General features: G+C 33.6%; 1 protein-coding gene across 2 annotated transcripts in view; it reads left to right on the top strand.

Moving 5' to 3' along the window:
- The window catches only part of LOC143234814 (sushi, von Willebrand factor type A, EGF and pentraxin domain-containing protein 1-like), a 91,499-nt gene that overhangs the window by 32,968 nt on the left and 36,293 nt on the right, over nt 1-22,238 (top strand). For both annotated transcript variants that reach the window (XR_013018811.1, XM_076472455.1), the window contains exons 17-28: nt 341-526; nt 1,266-1,451; nt 10,548-10,733; nt 12,134-12,319; nt 12,831-13,016; nt 13,839-14,024; nt 15,526-15,711; nt 16,223-16,408; nt 17,231-17,416; nt 19,555-19,740; nt 20,282-20,467; nt 21,771-21,956. Coding sequence is in view for 1 of the 2 variants with exons in the window: in XM_076472455.1 (XP_076328570.1) it covers nt 341-526; nt 1,266-1,451; nt 10,548-10,733; nt 12,134-12,319; nt 12,831-13,016; nt 13,839-14,024; nt 15,526-15,711; nt 16,223-16,408; nt 17,231-17,416; nt 19,555-19,740; nt 20,282-20,467; nt 21,771-21,956 (2,232 nt within the window). In the remaining variant the exon portion in view is untranslated. The remainder of the gene's footprint in view (nt 1-340; nt 527-1,265; nt 1,452-10,547; nt 10,734-12,133; nt 12,320-12,830; nt 13,017-13,838; nt 14,025-15,525; nt 15,712-16,222; nt 16,409-17,230; nt 17,417-19,554; nt 19,741-20,281; nt 20,468-21,770; nt 21,957-22,238) is intronic.

Raw genomic sequence — 22,238 nt, 5'->3', positions numbered from 1 at the left:
TATTTTCAACACTTCAACTGTAATATGTCTGAGTTACAGTGTAGCCGCCATCTTGATTTCATATCAGAACACGTGAATGAGAAAGTGTTATTCTAAGTATTCCTTATAAATAAACTCGAACTTTTTGTAGTTTCATAACACTAAATAATGTTTATGTACATATTTTAGATTCAATTTTACATATCCTTTTCTATTAGTTTAGAAAGTACTTTCATAGTTACGGTAATATGACAAGGAAATGTACTCCAAATCCTTTCTTACTAAACCCCGAACCATCCCTCATATAGATATGTATTCATTCACTACTATCATAATCTGGATTTATTCATTTCTTTTTTAGTTACACAATCAGGTTGTCCACCCTTAAGTGCCCCAGAAAGTGGAGAATTATCTGGATTCTGTTCGTCTGCCGTGACTGGAGATAGGTGTATGTTTTCCTGTCTAGAAGAGTACCAACTAGTAGGAGACTCAGAGTTGATATGTCTGGAGTCTGGCAGTTGGTCTGGAACAACTCCTACTTGTAACAGTAAGAATGTTTTGTTTGGTTAACATGTTTGTCTTATCAATTTACTAAACTGATACAAGTGTATAAGTTTACTTGTTTTATATAGTTATAAAAACAATTAGTGTTTTGTAAACATCATAATAACCATTCATACATAAAATAATACAGCGTGAAATAAAAGATATTTTAATTAAGATAACTTAGTTGATGTGTGTTTTTAATAAAGAGATCTGACGTTTATAATTCTAAAATTTCTGTAGAAGTATGAGTGATGACATCCATAGTCAGGATAACTTAGCTGAAGTGTATCTCTAGTAAATAGAATTAAAGTTTCTAATTCTGTACAATTGTTGATAGAAGTAGTTATAATTTTCTAAAACTTACTTCCATAATTAAAGTATTTAAGATTTATTTACAAATTCGTTGTTTTCTTCAATTTTAATAAAAAAGTTAATTCAGTAAATTTGACGTTGTGTGTTCTAGTTTAAATTATGATAAATTATTGTACAACCATTTTATTATTTCTTCTTGTATCACTTCTAAACAAGGAATTTTGTTAGAGTGTCATTAAATATAAAATCTATGTATTTGTTTAGCCCTCTGTGACACATTAGGCTTAACGGTCTCACATTCTACAGATGAGAGAATTAAAGAAACAATATGGTGAGACTGTAGAAGAAACATTGACCTTGGTATTAAATAACATCTGTCATAGTTATGAAATTATTTTTGTAAATTTAATATCTATTTTTACAATTAGTTACTGAATCAAGATGTCCAACTTTGAATGCTCCAGAAAAAGGAGAATTATCTGGATTCTGTTCGTCTGCCGTAACTGGAGATAGGTGTATGTTTTCCTGTTTAGAAGAGTACCAACTAGTAGGAGACTCAGAGTTGATATGTCTGGAGTCTGGCAGTTGGTCTGGAACAACTCCTACTTGTAACAGTAAGAATGTTTTGTTAGTTGATGACAGTTGTTTTGGAACAACTCCTGTTTGTAACAGGGAACCTTTCTAATACCTGCCGATAGAGTGACCTTTCGGTGGTTTTCTTTGTACAGACATCACAGGCTCTGTGATGGACGAATGCATGGAGGGATGGCACTGTTGGTTGATCAGCATGTTCGCACCCTGTCTTTGCCACTCAACCCACCCTTGGAGGTTGTCGCCATTCGGGTTTCGTTAGGTCATGCCATCACTGTTTGTTCTCTTTACCTTTTTTTTGGAGAGACCTATGATCAGTCAGACCTTAATGTTGTCATTGAACAGTTGTCGTCTCCTATTTTATTCCTAATGGACTTTAACGGACATCATCCCCTCTAGGGAAGTGCTGATATTGATAGAAGGGGTCGCTCTGTAGAACGTATTCTCTCTGATCATTACTGGTTTTTCTACTTATTTTCATGCACCTAGTCAGTCCTTTACTGCTGTAGATCTCTCAATTTGCTCCCCTTCACAATTCTCCCACTTTTCATGGAGGGTTGACAGTGATTATTTTCCTATAATTTTGAGAGAGACTAGCTGTGGTTGATGCAACCTGACCTGTGTGCTCTGGTGGAAGCTGGATCAATCAAACTGTCCCTTTTTCACTTCTTTCACAGAACTTGATCTTGCCATCATCTGTAAATCATCAGTAGACAACTGTGTGGCAGCAGTAACTGACTGTATTATACAAGCAGTTGCTCAGTGTATTCCTAAAACCTCAACACATTTCCCACAATATCCTTGTCCATAGTGGAAACCTGCCTGCCACATGGCGCGGAATGCTCAAAAACTGGCCTGGGATTCTTCTTTTGTAGGTATCCCACACTCTCGCACCACATTGCTTTCCAGCAGGCCTATGCACATGCTTGTTGACTAAGACGTCAAAGCCAGAAGGAATCTTGAATTAAGTTCGCAACCAGCTTTTCTTCTACCACCTGTTCCAAAGTCATATGGGACAAGATTCGAAAGGTCAGTGGGCAATATAATTCTGTCCCCCTTTCGATCTTGCTCTATGATGGCCAGGATCTGATACTCTAGGTGAAAGCTTTTGCTGGGTATCTGGCACTTCTGCTCCTACTTCCATCTTCTTAGTCATCAAGAATAGGGCAGAGCGATCACCTCTTTCCTTTCGAGCTGATTGTCTCTATGACTATAATCATCCCTTTACACTGGTGGATCTCAAACTGGCCCTTAGTTGATCTGGCAGTACATCAGTTGGACCTGATGATATACACTTTGAAATGCTGCGCCATCTATCTCCTGCTTCTCTTGCTATCCTTCTGGTTGTTTTTAACCGGATCTGGCTGGAGAATGTTTTTCCTGATGCCTGGCGCCAGGCTATTGTCCTGCCTTTCTCCAAGCTTGTAAGGATTCCAAGATTCCTTCAAACTTCCGTCCAATTGATTTGACGAGCTGTCTCTGTAAGACCTTAGAAAGGATGGTTAATGTCGTCTTGTTTGGTTCCTCGAATCAAACAACCTCCTCTCTCCCACCCTGTGTGGGTTCCGACAACAGTGGACCACTTGAAACGTCACTCAGAGAAGCCTTTCTCAAACGATAACATCTTGTTCTTCCACATTGAGAAGGCATATGATATAACATGGAGGTATGGCATTTTGGTTACGCGGCCATTTGCCCATTTTAATTAAGAAAATTTTAATGGACATTAGATTCCGAGTTCGTGTGGGTTCGACACTTTCCAGTTCTTTTGTACAGGAACTTGGGGTCCCTCAGGGCTATGTTTTGAATGTTACACTTTTCAGTATAAAGATAATTGCCATCACTGAACGACTTCCTCTCACTGTTGCAAATAGGCTCTATGTCGACGACTTTCACATCTCGTGTCAGTCATTGAGCATGAGGTATATTGAGCAACAGCTTCAGACTGCTCTCAATCGTTTACTGAAGTGAACCACAGTAAATGGCTGTAACTTCTCTCTCTCTCCCTCTAAACCCGTTTGCATGCACTTTTGCTGCCAACGGGTATTCACCCTGATCCTGAACTCCGTAACAGTAAAGTTGTGCTGCCTATGATACCTGAGGCAAAGTTCTTGGGGCTTACCTTTGACAGTAAGCTGACCTTCATACCACACATCAAACAGCTACGGGTCAAATATACAAGAGTACTGAACATCCTCAATTTTCTCTCTTCCACCACTTGGGGAGCAGATCGATGTTCTATGCTAAAGATATATCGTTCTTATATTCAATCGAAACTCGACTATGAACCACTGGTCTATGGCTCTGCTAGTATGTCGACGTTAAAGATGCTGGACCCTATTCATCATCAAGGCTCTGCACCTGGGCTTTCCACACTTCCCCAGTTCAAAAGTTATACATCAAGTCTCATGAACCTTCTTTGCACCTTCGCCATTTCCAACTGTCTTTACTATATACTTCGAAACTTTGTTCATTACCAAAGTATCCTATCTGGGGTTGTGTTTTCCTTTCTCTCCGGGCCATACTTTTTCAAAACAGATGATCTGTCATTGCTCTTTTTGGCCTTCGCATCCAGGTGCAATTGAATGAATTGGGTCTTTCCTTGGATAACATTGTTGTATCCACTTGTCAACCCATCTCTTCATGGCTTCTTACGGTCCCTAAATGTGACCTATCTTTAAGCTATCTCAGAAAGGCAGATACGCCCGATTGGAAATACTGTCTGTTATTTGCTGAACATCCTTCAAACCATCCTTCCACTCCTATTTATACAGGTGGTTCAAAATCAGGTGGCTGTGTGGGCTCTGCCATGGTTTATTGTGGTTCGGTGGTTGCGTGGAGAATCCCCTCTACAGCTTCTGTGTTCACTGCTGAACTGTACGTCATTTCTCTTGCCCTAGATCACTTAGAAGCTGAGCAGTATTCAAAGTGCACTATTTATACTGACTCCCTTAGTTCTCTGCTAGCCCTCGAATCGCTTCACATTAGCTCCTCGCTAGTACAGCGGTATATCTCCGGATTTATAACAGTAAACTCAGAGGTTCGAGTCCCCTCTGTGGGCTCAGCAGATAGCCCGATGTGGCTTTGCTCTAAGAAAACACACACGCTTCACGTTAGTTCACACTGTTCTCGCCGATATTCAAAACCGACTGGCCCATTTCTCTTTGACATCTACTTCTACCCAGTTTTCTGGATACCGGGCTACGTTGGTATTCGCGGGAACGAGCTCGCCGACACTGCAGCTAAGTTTATCTGCTCTGGCGCTATCACTGCTGTGCCTGTCCCATACATGGACTATGGTCCTGTATTCAAGGCTCAGATCCATGCTAGCTGGCAGTCGACTTGGAGTGAGCAACATAAAAACAAGCTTTTCCAAATAAAACACTTTTCTGGACTTTGGCCATCTTGCTTCCTCAAGGATCGGAAAGAGGAAGTTGTTCTAACTAGACTACGCATTGGTCACAGTTTTTTAACTCATCGTTTTCTTTTATCTGGAACTGTTGTACCAATGTGTAGTTTGTGTAACACTCAGGTCACAATAAGTCACATCTTACTGTCTTCCTGTTGTCATGACTCTTAACGACGGCATCATTTTAAACATGTTTTGTCCCAAGGTTTGTCAATAATTATTGGCGATGGTGACACTGTTCACCTTGGAAATGTTTTTAGTTTTTTAAAGGCCTTTAATCTTTTTAATGCTATTTAAGTTTTTTAATTTATATATTACACCTTTTTAATGTGGTTCCCTTTTACAAATCACAGTACATCTAGTTCGATTTGATATTAGATAATGGCTGTAAAGTCAAATAACTCAAACCAGGACTTGAAAGGTCAACTTCCGGTGACTAACACTGCTGTTTGAACAACCTGTCAGGGCCTGGCATGGCCTAGCGCGTTAAGGTGTGCGCTTCCGTAATCTGAGGGTCGCGGGTTCGCGCCCGAGTCGCGCCAAAACATGCTCGCCCTCCCAGCCGTGGGGGCGTTATAATGTGACGGTCAATCCCACTTTTCGTTGGTAAAAGAGTAGCCCAAGAGTTGGCGGTGGGTGGTGATGACTAGCTGCCTTCCCTCTAGTCTTACACTGCTAAATTAGGGACGGCTAGCACAGATAGCCCTCGAGTAGCTTTGTGCGAAATTCCAAAACAAACAAACAAACTACCTGTTAGTCATCCTGGCAAGTTATTATTAAAATTTTGGCAAAAGTCTTTTAAAACTTTTATTACTTTACTTTGTGAAAATGGCCATAACGTCAAATAACTTGGAACCAGGACTGGAAAGGCCAACTTCAGGTGACTGACAGTGGTTTTTGTACTTACCTGTTAGTCTTTCTGGTGAGATGTGATAATTACAGTTATGCTGCAGAAAGTCCTTTACAACTTGTGTTACTGTAGTTTTTCTCTTACTGCTGTAGACTAAATGTAAACATTGGTTTTTATGTTTTAAGTTTGTTTTATTTTACCTTAATGTCCTATTATGAATTTACTAGATTTACCTCAACTTTTTACGGATGTTTGTTGCAGATAGCCTAGCTGCTTTGTGTCATAAAACACCAAGTCAACAAACCAACCATAATTCTTGAAAGTCCCCAATAAACTAGATAAAAAATGTACTGGTATAAACATATTAAGCTTAAAACTAATATTTAATGACAACCTCTGATAACCACAGCAGTATGTCTTTGGACTTACAATGCTAGAATCCAGGTTTTGATACCCGTGGTGGGCAAAGCACAGATATCCCATTGTGTAGCATTGTGCTTAACTTGAAAACGAAACAAGTGCTGTGTTTCGTGTATCCCAGCCAGAGTGATGAGCTCTGGATTGAGCGATACTCATTGTTGGTAATGGACATAGAGAGTATAGTGTGGATATAATATCCTTGTTATACACACTATACTGATCCTTGAAAATCTCTAGGTGCAGAATGTATTTATAAATACCTGCAATATGTGTTACTTTCATATAAGTATAATTAATTTTTAGAAAACACAAATTTTCACTTCATGTTCCCACTGACAAATTTACAATGTTAGTGGACTCTGTAAAACACCTGGTTATTAAACACTATGTTTCACTTGAATCTGTTAGTGGACTCTGTAAAACACCTGATTATATATATATTAAACAATATGTGTCACTTGAATCTGTTAGTGGACACTGTAAGATACCTGGTTATTCAACAATATGTTTCGTTTGAATCTGTTAGTGGACACTGTAAGATACCTGGTTATTAAACACTATGTTTCACTTGAATCTGTTAGTGGACACTGTAAGATACCTGGTTATTAAACAATATGTTTCACTTGATACTAGAATCTGTTAATGGACTGTGTAAGATACCTAGTTATTCAACAATATGTTTCAGTTGAATCTATTAGATATCTGGTTATTAAACACTATGTTTCACTTGAATCTGTTAGTGGACACTGTAAGATACCTGGTTATTAAACAATATGTTTCACTTGATACTAGAATCTGTTAGTGGACAGTGTAAGATACCTAGTTATTAAACACTATGTTTCACTTGAATTTGTTAGTGGACACTGTAAGGTACCTGGTTATTAAACAATATGTTTCACTTGATACTAGAATCTGTTAGTGGACTGTGTAAGATACCTAGTTATTCAACAATATGTTTCAGTTGAATCTGTTAGTGGACACTGTAAGATACCTGGTTATTAAACACTATGTTTCACTTGAATCTGTTAGTGGACACTGTAAGATACCTGGTTATTAAACAATATGTTTCACTTGATACTAGAATCTGTTAATGGACAGTGCAAGATACCTAGTTATTCAACAATATGTTTCAGTTGAATCTGTTAGTGGACTCTGTAAGATACCTGGTTATTAAACACTATGTTTCACTTGAATCTGTTAGTGGACACTGTAAGATACCTGGTTATTAAACAATATGTTTCATTTGATACTTGAATCTATTAATGGACAGTGCAACATACGTGGTTATGAAACAATATTTCACTTGAATCTGTTAGTGGATATTGTAAGATACCTAGTTGTTAACGGGATCAGTTATTCCATCAAACAAATTTCTTTAAATGTACTGATTACATGATATCGTGAGATTACATTCTTATTAAATATTATTGTCCAAATATATAGTTTAGTTAGTACCAGTTATTTCTACATAGAGATATGAAGGTAAGATTGATAAACAATATCTATGATAGGAAATAATGACATTCTATATAATAAACAGCATAACCAATAATATTAACTGACACAGCACTAAATATTGAATACTTTAAAAAAATACACACAAACACTAGATGTTGGCTTGTAGAACTAAATTTCTTTGAAAATTATAAATTCAGTACAACATGAATGTTTTATTCTTTGTAATGTAACACATTAATGTGTAATGTGTCTTTTCCAAAATAAGGCCTGAAATTAACACCGAGAGCATCAAAGTCTAACATACCGTTGGTGTGAACGTGCTTTGTAGTTACTTTTGAAAAATGTATACACCGGATAGGTAAAGTGAAGGAAAAGTATAATTGGACCACATTCAGGTCCTTACATTACATAGGCACACAACAGTATGTCTAATAAATAAACTTAAGGATTCCGAAAATTCTATAATTTTGAAGTGTGCGTTTAATAGTTTTCACAATGATATAGGTCCAACTTGTTTGTTTTTGGTTGATTTCAGGATTACTGATGAAGGGTGAGATTCTCCAAAATTATATAAAACATGTTGATCAATGTGTAGCTTGAGCTAAACCTCCCTTGAGTTTAGGCTTAGAGGCTAAACAGTTTTTGTAACAATAAGTTTATTTATTGAAGCAATACATTGTTAGCATTGTAGGATAAACCTTGGCCAAAATAGTGAAAAACATGTTATGAAAAACAAACGACTTTTATTATCATTTTCTATGTGTTTTTCTAGTTACAAAATCAGAATGTCCAACTTTGAGTGCCCCAGAAAATGGAAAATTATCTGGATTGTGTTCATCTGCTGTGACTGGAGACAGGTGTAAGTTTTCGTGTCTAGAAAAGTACCAACTGGTAGGAAATCCAGGGTTGATCTGTTTGGAGTCTGGTAGTTGGTCTGGAACAACTCCTACTTGTAACAGTGAGAATGCTTTGCTATTTATGTTGTTACTGTACTCCTTTCCTAAGATGATTCATGTTTGGCAGGCTTAGAAAGAACATCTATAACACGAATAGGATCTTTCATGGACATTTGGAAGTTTCTTTTCTGACCAAAATTGCTGACCTGTCCTGTGGTGTCCAGTTATAAAATGAAATTTTTTTTCCATTGCATATATGTTATACTCTGATGAAAATGACAATAACTGTATGAGGTCAAAGTTCATGGATCTTCTTCAGAATATGCTACTGTCCTCTTTATTCCCTTTTCAACTCTGTCAACATGACTTACATCCAGTTTAAGTGACAGCAGAAGAGATCAGTTCCTTAGAAACTATTGTGATTACTAGACCTATCGCTAAGGGATGCTGGTATTGTCACTGTACATACCGTCGTTAAAAATCAAATCAGAAAATTGAAGAAAGTTAAAATGGACAACTAAGTATAAATACTTAGTTACAGCTTGTGGTTCATTATTAGAAGAGGATTCTTCTTATAGTCAAAGTTGATATCAAGTGGAAACAGTAATTATTAGAGAGAAAGAACTTATACACTTGGTAAAAAATTGGTCATAAAATTTAAATATTATTTCTCTAACTTTATTAAATCTCATCAATGGCTACCAGCTTTAGCTTCTCTAATTTTGAAATGATAAAATAAAAAAACAACAACAGGTAATTCATCAGAACCAGTCACTACCATCTTGTATATTACTCTAAATTAAAATGAGATATTTGATGTAATCTTATCACACACCGACATCTCCAAACTGCAGAACGTGGTTTTCTCTTTTTTGATGTCAAGAGATTTCAACAACCGAACCTCAGGTCACCAGTACAAATGGATGTATGGAGCGTGCTAACTATTGGGTTGCGTTAAGTCCAAGCTTTGAAGTGGAAATAATCGCTCAAGATGGTCTTATCTGACGGCCATCTTGAGTAACCAAGAGGGAAAACTCCAATTACCAATGGAGATATAAACTTTTGAGACTGAATTCTAGAACTTCTTTTCAAACTTTAACCTTTCAAAACTGATATATAACAATGACTCAGTTTTGTAAGTTGACATGCCTTTTAGTGTTTTGTATTTTGTTTGTTTGTTTTGGAATTTCGCACAAAGCAACTCGAGGGCTATCTGTGCTAGCCGTCCCTAATTTAGCAGTGTAAGACTAGAGGGACGGCAGCTAGTCATCACCACCCACCGCCAACTCTTGGGCTACTCTTTTACCAACGAATAGTGGGATTGACCGTCACATATAACGCCCCCACGGCTGGGAGGGCGAGCATGTTTTGGCGCGACTCAGGCGAAAACCAGCGACCCTCAGATTACGAAGCGCACGCCTTAACGCGCTAGGCCATGCCAGGCCTAGTGTTTTGTAAGTAATACAATAACACATTAAATAAGAAAAGAAAATTATTATTTCACTCTCTGTATCAGCAAACAAATTAACAATAACTTAAACTTTATTTCCTAAACTAATCACAGTAGTGTTCAACAAAAATCACAGGAAGGTTCACAGATTTACAACACTAAATGTGGATGTTCGATTCGCCTTGGCAGTTACAGCCTAAATATTTCAATGTATGGAAATGAACAAACAAACAAGTTTTTCAATTTGCAACTAGAGTGTAGTGTTCAAGCTAACTTGTATAAAATTATGGGTGAAGGAGCTTTCGAAAAATCTCTTTTCTATACTTGAACTGTGATATGTCTGAGTAGCAGTGTAGCTGTCATCATGATTTGATATCAGAACACGTAAACGAAAAAAGTTTTATTGTAAATATTCGTTATTAATAAACACGAAGTTTTTGTAATTCCAGAATTTCAATACAAACTGTAGATTCACGTTCAGATGTTCTTTTCTATCTGTTTAGATGTTACTTCAATCATTGTGTTAATATGATTACGATATACGATTCCTTTGGAACTGAACCAGAAACCCTGACTCATATAATGATATATCCATTCACTACTATCATAAACTGGATTTATTCATTTTCTTTTTAGGTACACAATCAGGTTGTCCACCCATAATTGCTCCAGAAAATGGAGAATTATCTGGATTCTGTTCGTCTGCCGTGACTGGAGATAGGTGTGTGTTTTCCTGTCTAGAAGAGTACCAACTAGTAGGAGACCCAGAGGTGATCTGTCTGGAGTCTGGCAGTTGGTCTGGAACAACTCCAACTTGCAACAGTAAGAATGTTTTGTTTCGTTAACATTTTCATCTTACCACTTTCATAAACATATAGAATCATATCTGTTTACTTGTTATACATAGTTATCAAAACACTTGTAAACTTATTTTGTAAACATCATATTAGCCATTCATAAGGAAACTAACAGGGCAAAAGAAAATATATATTTATTTTTTCACATATCAAACAATAAATTTACAAATTACTATGGATCTGTCTGGAGTCTGGCAGTTGGTCTAGAACAACTCCTACTTATAACAGTAAGAATGTTTTGTTATTTATATTGTAATTGTGTTTGTTTCCTAAAATAACACATTTATATAGTTAAAAGTTTGGTTAAGTGGGCAGAGAGCATGTATAAGACCTTTTATGAACATTTGGAAATTTCTCACCAACATACTAACCTGCCTTCATGGCGATTCTGTAGGTTTTAGGGGCTCCTTACATAAATATTACGTGAAACATATGTCGAAAAATGATTATTTTAGATAATGCCAAAACGAAATGGAAAATTATTTCTCATTCTACTGATTTTACAAATGTTTCTATTCCAATTTATTCATATTCTTATGTTTCAACATTATCTACAATGTTTCTATTCTGGTTTATTCATATTCTTATGTATCACCTTTATATAAAATGTTTCTATTACAGTTTATTTATATTCTTATGTTTAAACATTATCTACAATGTTTCTATTCTGGTTTATTCATATTCTTATGTATCACCTTTATATAAAATGTTTCTATTACAGTTTATTTATATTCTTATGTTTCTCCTTTATCTACAATGTTTTTATTCCAGTTTATTCATATTCTTATGTTTCACCTTTATCTACAATCTTTCTATTCTGATTTATTCATATTCTTATGTTTCATCGTTATCTACAACGTTTCTATTCTGGTTTATTCATATTCTTATGTTTCGCCTTTATTTAGAATGTTTCTATTCTGGTTTATTCATATTTCTATGTTTCACCTATATGTACAATGTTTCTATTCTGGTTTATTAATATTCTTATGTTTCACCTTTATCAACAATGTTTCTATTACAATTTATTCATATTCCTATGTTTCGCCTTTATCTACAATGTTTCTGTTCTAATTTATTCATATTCTTATGTTTCACCTTCATCTACAATGCTTTAAGTTTTCAGCATTCCATATCTGGTATTTTATTGAATGTTGAGACGGTTAAACAAACGTTAGAGACATCAGGTTCCAATTACACTTTGAATGACCAATCTTTTTACTTATGACTAATTTTATATAATAATTAAGACAGTTTTACTATAACTTGTACAAAAAATTTGGGCTCGTGTATCGTCACAAAATCTTTAACTTCTAGTATGTAGAAACAAGCTCTAAATATTTCCACTTTATTACTTTCTGTCTTCAGTTCAACAGTCCTACTGTCCATCAATCACTGCTCCTGAAAATGGAGAAATAGCAGGAATATGTTCAGCTGCAGTGACAGGAGATCGATGTACGTTCTCCTGTGTAGGAGACTACCAACTAGTTGGAGTCTCAGATTTGACCTGTTTGGACACTGGAGGTTGGTCTGGAGAAAGTCCAACATGTGAACGTAAGTTATATTTTTCACATTTATCGTGAACACTTTGTAGTTACAGACCAGATTATTCAGTGTTTAGACTTGAATAAATATATGAACTAGACTAGTGTAACAATATGTAACAAGAATATGGTGTTCAAGCCAACTTGTAGAAAATTATAGGTGAAGCAACTTTCGAAAAAACTATTTTCAACACTTCAACTGTGATATGTCTGAGTTACAGTGTAGCCGCCATCTTGATTTCATATCAGAACACGTGAATGAGAAAGTGTTATTCTAAGTATTCCTTATAAATAAACTCGAACTTTTTGTAGTTTCATAATACTAAATAATGTTTATGTACATATTTTAGATTCAATTTTACATATCCTTTTCAATTAGTTTAGAAATTACTTTCATTGTTATGGTAATATGATAAGGAAATGTACTTCAAATCCTTTCTTACTAAACCACGAACCATCCCTCATATAGATATGTATTCATTCACTACTATCATAATCTGGATTTATTCTTTTTTTTTTAGTTACACAATCAGGTTGTCCACCCTTAAGTGCCCCAGAAAATGGAGAATTATCTGGATTCTGTTCGTCTGCCGTGACTGGAGATAGGTGTATGTTTTCCTGTCTAGAAGAGTACCAACTAGTAGGAGACTCAGAGTTGATATGTCTGGAGTCTGGCAGTTGGTCTGGAACAACTCCTATTTGTAACAGTACGAAACTTTCCTTTTGTTAGCATTTTCATCTTACCACTTTCCCAAACTGATAGAAGTGTATAACTTTACTTGCTATACATAGTTATCAAATCACATATAAACTTAATTTGTAAACATCATATTAAACATTCGTAACGAAAATAACAGAGAAAAGAAAATATATATTTATTTTTTCACGTATCAAACAATAAATTTACAAATTCCTCGTATGATTACAAAATAATCACATATTCAGATTACTGTGACTTATATCACTCAGTTTAAATTGTTTATATCATTTAGAAGTAGAACAAAAGTTTCCAATTCTATTCGTTCTGTAGAAGTACGAGTGATGGCAACTTTCGTGAAGGTAACTCAGTTTATGTGTATATCAAGTAAACAGAATTAAACTTTCTAATTCTTTAGAGTCGTTGGAAGAAGTAGTTAACATTTTCTAAAACTTACTTCCATAATTAAAGTATTCAAAATTTATTTACAAATTAGTTGTTTTCTTCAGTTTTAATAAAAAAGTTAATTTAGTACATTTGATGTTGTGTGTTCCTGTGTAAATTATGATAAATTATTGTACAACCATTTTATTATTTCTTCTTGTATCACTTCTAAACAAGGAATTTTGTTAGAGTATCATTAAAGATAAGATCTATGTATTTGTTTAGCCTTCTGTGACACATTAGGCTTAACGATCTCACATTCTACAGACAAGAGATTAAAGAAACAATATGGTGAGACTGTAGAAGAAACATTGACCTTGGTATTAAATAACATCTGTGATAGTTATGAAATTATTTTTGTAAATTTAATATCTATTTTTACAATTAGTTACTGAACCAGGATGTCCAACTTTGAGTGCCCCAGAAAATGGAGAATTATCTGGATTCTGTTCGTCTGCTGTGACTGGAGACAGGTGTACTTTCTCCTGTCTACAAGACTACCAACTAATAGGAGACTCAGAGCTGATCTGTCTGGAATCTGGCAGTTGGTCAGGAACAACTCCAACTTGTAACAGTAAGAATGTTTTGTTTTGTTAACATTTTCATCTTACCACTTTCATAAACCGATACAATCATATCCGTTTACTTGTTATACATAGTTATCAAAACGCTTGTAAACTTATTTTGTAAATATCATATTAGCTATTCATAATGAAACTAACAGAGCAAAAGAAAATATATATTTATTTTTTCACATATCAAACAATAAATTTACAAATTACTATGGATCTGTCTGGAGTCTGGCAGTTGGTCTAGAACAACTCCTACTTATAACAGTAAGAATGTTTTGTTATTTATGTTGTAATTGTGTTCGTTTCTTAAGATAACACATTTATATAGTTAAAAGTTTGGTTAAGTGGGCAGAGAGCATGTATAAGACCTTTTATGAACATTTGGAAATTTCTCACCAAGATCACTGACCTGCCCTCATGGCCATTTCGTAGTTTTTAGGGTCTCCTTACTTAAATATTGCGTGAAACATATGTCGAAAAATGATTATTTTAGATAATGCCAAAACGAAATGGAAAATTATTTCTCATTCTACTGATTTTACAAATGTTTATATTCCAATTTATTCATATTCTTATGTTTCAACATTATCTACAATGTTTCTATTCCAATTTATTCATATTCTGATGTTTCAACATTATATACAATGTTTCTATTCTTGGTTATTCATATTCTTATGTTTCTCCTTTATCTACAATGTTTCTATTCCAGTTTATTCATATTTTTATGTTTTACCTTTATCTACAATCTTTCTATTCTGATTTATTCATATTTTTATGCTTCACTTTATCTATAATGTTTCTATTCTGGTTTATTCATATTCTTATGTTTCGCCTTTATTTAGAATGTTTCTATTCTGGTTTATTCATATTCCTATGTTTCGCCTTTATCTACAATGTTTCTATTCACGTTTATTCATATTCTTATTTTTCGTCTTTATCTACAATGTTTCTGTTCTGATTTATTCATATTTTTATGTTTCACCTATATGTACAATGTTTCTATTCTGGTTTATTAATATTCTTATGTTTCACCTTTATCAACAATGTTTCTATTACAGTTTATTCATATTCCTATGTTTCGCCTTTATCTTTAATGTTTCTATTCTGGTTTATTCATATTCTTATGTTTCACCTTTATCTATAATGTTTCTATATTGGTTTATTCATATTCCTATGTTTCGCCTTTATCTACAATGTTTCTGTTCTGATTTATTCATATTCTTATGTTTCACCTTCATCTACAATGCTTTAAGTTTTCAGCATTCCATATCTGGTATTTTATTGAATGTTGAGACGGTTAAACAAGCGTTAGAGACATTAGGTTCCAATTACACTTTGAATGACCAATCTTTTTACTTATGACTAATTTTATATAATAATTAAGACAATTTTTTTCTATAATTTGTACAAAAATTTTGGCTCGTGTATCGTCACAAAATCTTTAACTTCTAGTATGTAGAAACAAGCTCTGAATATTTCCACTTTATTACTTTCTGTCTTCAGTTCAACAGTCCTACTGTCCAGCAATCACTGCTCCTGAAAATGGAGAAATAGCAGGAATATGTTCAGCTGCAGTGACAGGAGATCGATGTACGTTCTTCTGTGTAGGAGACTACCAACTAGTTGGAGTCGCAGATTTGACCTGTTTGGACACTGGAAGTTGGTCTGGAGAAACTCCAACATGTAAACGTAAGTTATATTTTTCACATTTATCGTGAACACTTTGTAGTTACAGACCAGATTATTCAGTGTTTAGACTTGGATAAATATATGAACTAGACTAGTGTAACAATATGTAACAAGAATATGGTGTTCAAGCCAACTTGTAGAAAATTATAGGTGAAGCAACTTTCGAAAAAACTATTTTCAACACTTCAACTGTGATATGTCTGAGTTACAGTGTAGCCGCCATCTTGATTTCATATCAGAACACGTGAATGAGAAAGTGTTATTCTAAGTATTCCTTATTAATAAACTTGAACCTTTTGTACTTTCATAATACTAAATAATGTTTATGTACATATTTTAGATTCAGTTTTACATATCCTTTTCTATTAGTTTAGAAATTACTTTCATTGTTATGGTAATATGATAAGGAAATGTACTCCAAATCCTTTCTTACTAAACCACGAACCATCCCTCATATAGATATGTATTCATTCACTACTATCATAATCTGGATTTATTCTTTTTTTTTTAGTTACACAATCAGGTTGTCCACCCTTAAGTGCCCCAGAAAATGGAGAATTATCTGGATTCTGTTCGTCTGCCGTGACTGGAGATAGGTGTATGTTTTCCTGTCTAGAAGAGTACCAACTAGTAGGAGACTCAGAGTTGATATGTCTGGAGTCTGGCAGTTGGTCTGGAACAACTCCTATTTGTAACAGTACGAAACTTTCCTTTTGTTAGCATTTTCATCTTACCACTTTCCCAAACTGATAGAAGTGTATAAGTTTACTTGTTATACATAGTTATCAAATCACATATAAACTTAATTTGTAAACATCATATTAAACAATCATAACGAAAATAACAGAGAAAAGAAAATATATATTTAATTTTTCACGTATCAAACAATAAATTTACAAATTCCTCGTATGATTACAAAATCATCACATATTCAGATTACTGTGACTTATATCACTCAGTTTAAATTGTTTATATCATTTAGAAGTAGAACAAAAGTTTCCAATTCTATTCGTTCTGTAGAAGTACGAGTGATGGCAACTTTCGTGAAGGTAACTCAGTTTATGTGTATATCAAGTAAACAGAATTAAACTTTCTAATTCTTTAGAGTCGTTGGAAGAAGTAGTTAACATTTTCTAAAACTTACTTCCATAATTAAAGTATTCAAAATTTATTTACAAATTAGTTGTTTTCTTCAGTTTTAATAAAAAAGTTAATTTAGTACATTTGATGTTGTGTGTTCCTGTGTAAATTATGATAAATTATTGTACAACCATTTTATTATTTCTTCTTGTATCACTTCTAAACAAGGAATTTTGTTAGAGTATCATTAAAGATAAGATCTATGTATTTGTTTAGCCTTCTGTGACACATTAGGCTTAACGATCTCACATTCTACAGACAAGAGATTAAAGAAACAATATGGTGAGACTGTAGAAGAAACATTGACCTTGGTATTAAATAACATCTGTGATAGTTATGAAATTATTTTTGTAAATTTAATATCTATTTTTACAATTAGTTACTGAACCAGGATGTCCAACTTTGAGTGCCCCAGAAAATGGAGAATTATCTGGATTCTGTTCGTCTGCTGTGACTGGAGACAGGTGTACTTTCTCCTGTCTACAAGACTACCAACTAATAGGAGACTCAGAGCTGATCTGTCTGGAATCTGGCAGTTGGTCAGGAACAACTCCCACTTGTAACAGTAAGAATGTTTTGTTTTGTTAACATTTTCATCTTACCACTTTCATAAACCGATACAATCATATACGTTTACTTGTTATACATACATATCAAAACACTTGTAAACTTATTTTGTAAATATCATATTAGCTATTCATAATGAAACTAACAGAGCAAAAGAAAATATATATTTATTTTTTCACATATCAAACAATAAATTTACAAATTACTATGGATCTGTCTGGAGTCTGACAGTTGGTTTAGAACAACTCCTACTTATAACAGTAAGAATGTTTTGTTATTTATGTTGTAATTGTGTTCGTTTCTTAAGATAACACATTTATATAGTTAAAAGTTTGGTTAAGTGGGCAGAGAGCATGTATAAGACCTTTTATGAACATTTGGAAATTTCTCACCAAGATCACTGACCTGCCCTCATGGCCATTTTGTAGTTTTTAGGGGCTCCTTACTTAAATATTGCGTGAAACATATGTCGAAAAATGATTATTTTAGATAATGCCAAAACGAAATGGAAAATTATTTCTCATTCTACTGATTTTACAAATGTTTCTATTCCAATTTATTCATATTCTTATGTTTCAACATTATCTACAATGTTTCTATTCCAATTTATTCATATTCTTATGTTTCAACATTATATACAATGTTTCTATTCTGGGTTATTCATATTCTTATGTTTCTCCTTTATCTACAATGTTTCTATTCCAGTTTATTCATATTTTTATGTTTCACCTTTATCTACAATCTTTCTATTCTGATTTATTCATATTCTTATGTTTCATCGTTATCTACAATGTTTCTATTACAGTTTATTCATATTCCTATGTTTCGTCTTTATCTACAATGTTTCTATTCTGGTTTATTCGTATTCTTATGTTTCATCGTTATCTACCATGTTTCTATTCTGGTTTATTCATATTCTTATGTTTCACCTTGATCTACAATGTTTCTATTCTGGTTTATTCATATTCTTATGTGTCACCTTTATTTAAAATGTTTCTATTACAGTTTATTTCTATTCTTATATATCACCTTTATATAAAATGTTTCTATTACAGTTTATTCATATTCTTATGTTTCACCTTTATATACAATGTTTCTATTCCAGTTTATTCATATTCTTATGTTTCATTGTTATCTACAACGTTTCTATACTGGTTTATTCATATTCCTATGTTTCGTCTTTATCTACAATGTTTCTATTCTGATTTATTCATATTCTTATGTTTCACTGTTATCTACAATGTTTCTCTTCAGGTTTATTCATATTCTTATGTTTCACCTTCACCTACAATGCTTTAAGTTTTCTGTATTCCATATTTAGCTATCTTATTGAATGTTTAAATGGTTAACACTCCTACGAAAAGTGGGGCCTAATAGGCCCCAGAGCAACTTGAAAGGTTATTAATATTAGGCTAATAAATTTGTATTTAAATGAAATTTTCATTTCATTTGATTTCATTTCATTAAATTATTTATGAATAAATAATATTTTTTTATTTGTTTCACTATTTATGTTTCACTGCTATCTACAATGTTTCTTTTCAGGTTTATTCATATTCTTATGTTTCACCTTTATCTACAATGTTTCTATTCTGATTTATTCATATTCTTGTCAAAGTGAAGAAATTCAACCAAGTGCGGATAAACGGCGGGAGTAACTATGACTCTCGATAGCCAAATGCCTCGTCATCTAATTAGTGACGCGCATGAATGTATTAACGAGATTCCCACTGTCCCTGTCTACTATCTAGCGAAACCACAGCTAAGGGAACGGGCTTGGAGAAATCAGCGGACTTGTATTCACATTCATAATATTCTTGAATGTTAACTTCAATGAAATGGGAATTTCATTTAAATACAAAATTATTAGCCTAATATTACTAACCTTTCAAGTTGCTCTGGGGCCTATTAGGCCCCACTTTTCGTAGGAGTGTTAAACAAGCGTTAGACATTAGGTTCCAATTACACTTTGAATGACCAATCTTTTTACTTATGACTAATTTTATATAATAATTATGACAGTTTTATTATAACTTGTACAAAAAATTTGGGCTCGTGTATCGTCACAAAATCTTTAACTTCTAGTATGTAGAAACAAGCTCTCAATATTTCCACTTTATTACTTTCTGTGTTCAGTTCAACAGTCCTACTGTCCAGTAATCACTGCTCCTGAAAATGGAGAAATAGCAGGAATATGTTCAGCTGCAGTGACAGGAGATCGATGTACGTTCTCCTGTGTAGGAGACTACCAACTAGTTGGAGTCTCAGATTTGACCTGTTTGGACACTGGAAGTTGGTCTGGAGAAAGTCCAACATGTGAACGTAAGTTATATTTTACACATTTATCGTGAACACTTTGTAGTTACAGACCAGATTATTCAGTGTTTAGACTTGAATAAATATATGAACTAGACTAGTGTAACAATATGTAACAAGAATATGGTGTTCAAGCCAACTTGTAGAAAATTATAGGTGAAGCAACTTTCGATAAAACTATTTTCAACACTTCAACTGTGATATGTCTGAGTTACAGTGTAGCCGCCATCTTGATTTCATATCAGAACACGTGAATGAGAAAATGTTACATTGTAACTTATGATAAATTATTGTACAACCATTTTATTATTTCTTCTTGTATCACTTCTAAACAAGGAATTTGGTTAGAGTGTCATTAAAGATAAAATCTATGTATTTGTTTAGCCTTCTGTGACATATTAGGCTTAACGATCTCACATTCTACATACGAGAGATTAAAGAAACAATATGGTGAGACTGTAGAAGAAACACTGACCTAAGTATTAAATAACATCTGTCATAGTTATGAAATTGTTTTTGTAAATTTAATATCTATTTTTACAATTAGTTACTGAATCAGGATGTCCAACTTTGAGTGCCCCAGAAAATGGAGAATTATCTGGATTGTGTTCGTCTGCCGTGACTGGAGACAGGTGTACGTTCTCCTGTCTAGAAAACTACCAACTAGTAGGAGACTCAGAATTGATCTGTCTGGAGTCTGGAAGTTGGTCTGGAACAACTCCCACTTGTAACAGTAAGAATATTTTGTTTTGTTAACATTTTTGTTTTAACAATTTCCTAAACTGATACAAGTATATAAAATTTCTTGTTTTAGATAGTTATAAAAACATTTAGTGTTTTGTGAACATCGTAATAACCATTCATACAGGAAATAATACAGAGTGAAATAAAAGATATCCTTACTTTTTGATGCATGAAATGATCAATTTACAAATTCGTTGTATATTTACAAACTAATAATCTATTCATGTGACAGGTGTGTATCACTTAAGTGAAACAAACATTGTGAGTCTTTAGAATTACTAAACATTATGGTTTTGTAACGTTGTATCACAAGAAATTACGAACTGAGTTTTTAAAAGTCTGTATAAGATATTTGATCTTGTATAGTGAAACTTCATGTGTGTCTAATCTCGCACCTTGGTGTCTATTAATAATTATTTTTATATAAGAAACAAGTACATTAACCTGTATTATGATAGTAGTTAGCTAAATCCATTGTACTAATACAAACATAATACCAATAAAGTTTGAAAACATCTAAACAAAATGTTTATTTAATTATCACTTAAGTTTACACAGTTTTCTTGATTTATAAAACTTTTATGAGATTCAAAACTAATTACAACGTTACCTTTCATAGCACTTCTTTACTAAATGGTTCATATCTAAATCTGGTTCATTTCACTTCTTATTCAATGCTTAAAGTACATATATTGTTCATCACTAGAATCTGTTAGTGAACATTGCAAGATACCTGACTATTAAGAGGGTAAATCAGTATAATAAAATAATATGATAAAAAATAAGTGGTTAAAGTGTCTTTCTTATAGGGTTTGAATATTTATGTTTTTCTAGAGGATACATGCTCAAATACATGTTTGTTAAGCAATTATAACAAAACGTTCATAATTTACTGGGTTTAACAAGTCCATAACTGTTATCATAATTAACAATAATCCTGTAGTACCTGGTTCACTTCTTGTCCAAATAAACCTTCCTTCCTTAATTAAAATATAGTATAGAACATCATTTCAACCTTTTCAGGTCATTTTGATGTTAAAAATTTGTCTTTCTAAACATGAAGATGGCCTAAGAAGGTCAAAACGTTATTCTGTAGTTTATTTTAATTAAAGTTCTTATACACCTCACCAGCTGTAGTGAGAATACATTTTACCTTTATGTGGGTTTCACATCATCACGAAACAGGATTAAAGTTTATATTATTCATCACTATAATCTGTTAGTGACCTTTAACCAGTATTATTTGGCAACAAGTTTTAGATGTTTCCACTCTAGCACTGTTCTATTTTCAGTTCAACAGTCCTACTGTCCAACAATCACTGCTCCTGAAAATGGAGAAATAGCAGGATCATGTTCATCTGCAGTGACAGGAGATCGATGTGCTTTCTCCTGTGTAGGAAACTACCAACTGGTAGGACTTTCGGATTTGACATGCTTGGACACTGGAAATTGGTCTGGAGAACGTCCATCATGTGAACGTAAGTTATGTTTTTCATTTCTTCAGAGACTTTGTTGCTACATGATTCCTATACTATGTTTGTTTACATTTAAATAGAAACGAATGACAACATATATCCAAAGCTGTTGTGTTTATGGATGTATTAAGTCAGTGTAATTAGTCGTGGGTTTACCAATGTGTATTACACTGCTAGACATTCTCATGGTACAGTATAATGTTTTATATGTGGATAGAACAATTGAGTATTTCCAGCTGAAGAAGCATGATCTCATTTATTAGGAAAATATGAAAACACCATCCC

The sequence above is a fragment of the Tachypleus tridentatus genome, chromosome 12, assembly GCF_004210375.1.
Source record: "Tachypleus tridentatus isolate NWPU-2018 chromosome 12, ASM421037v1, whole genome shotgun sequence".
NCBI lineage: Eukaryota > Metazoa > Arthropoda > Merostomata > Xiphosura > Limulidae > Tachypleus > Tachypleus tridentatus.
The sequence above is the reverse complement of the archived record's forward strand: the minus strand, read 5'-3'. Positions and strand labels throughout refer to the sequence as shown.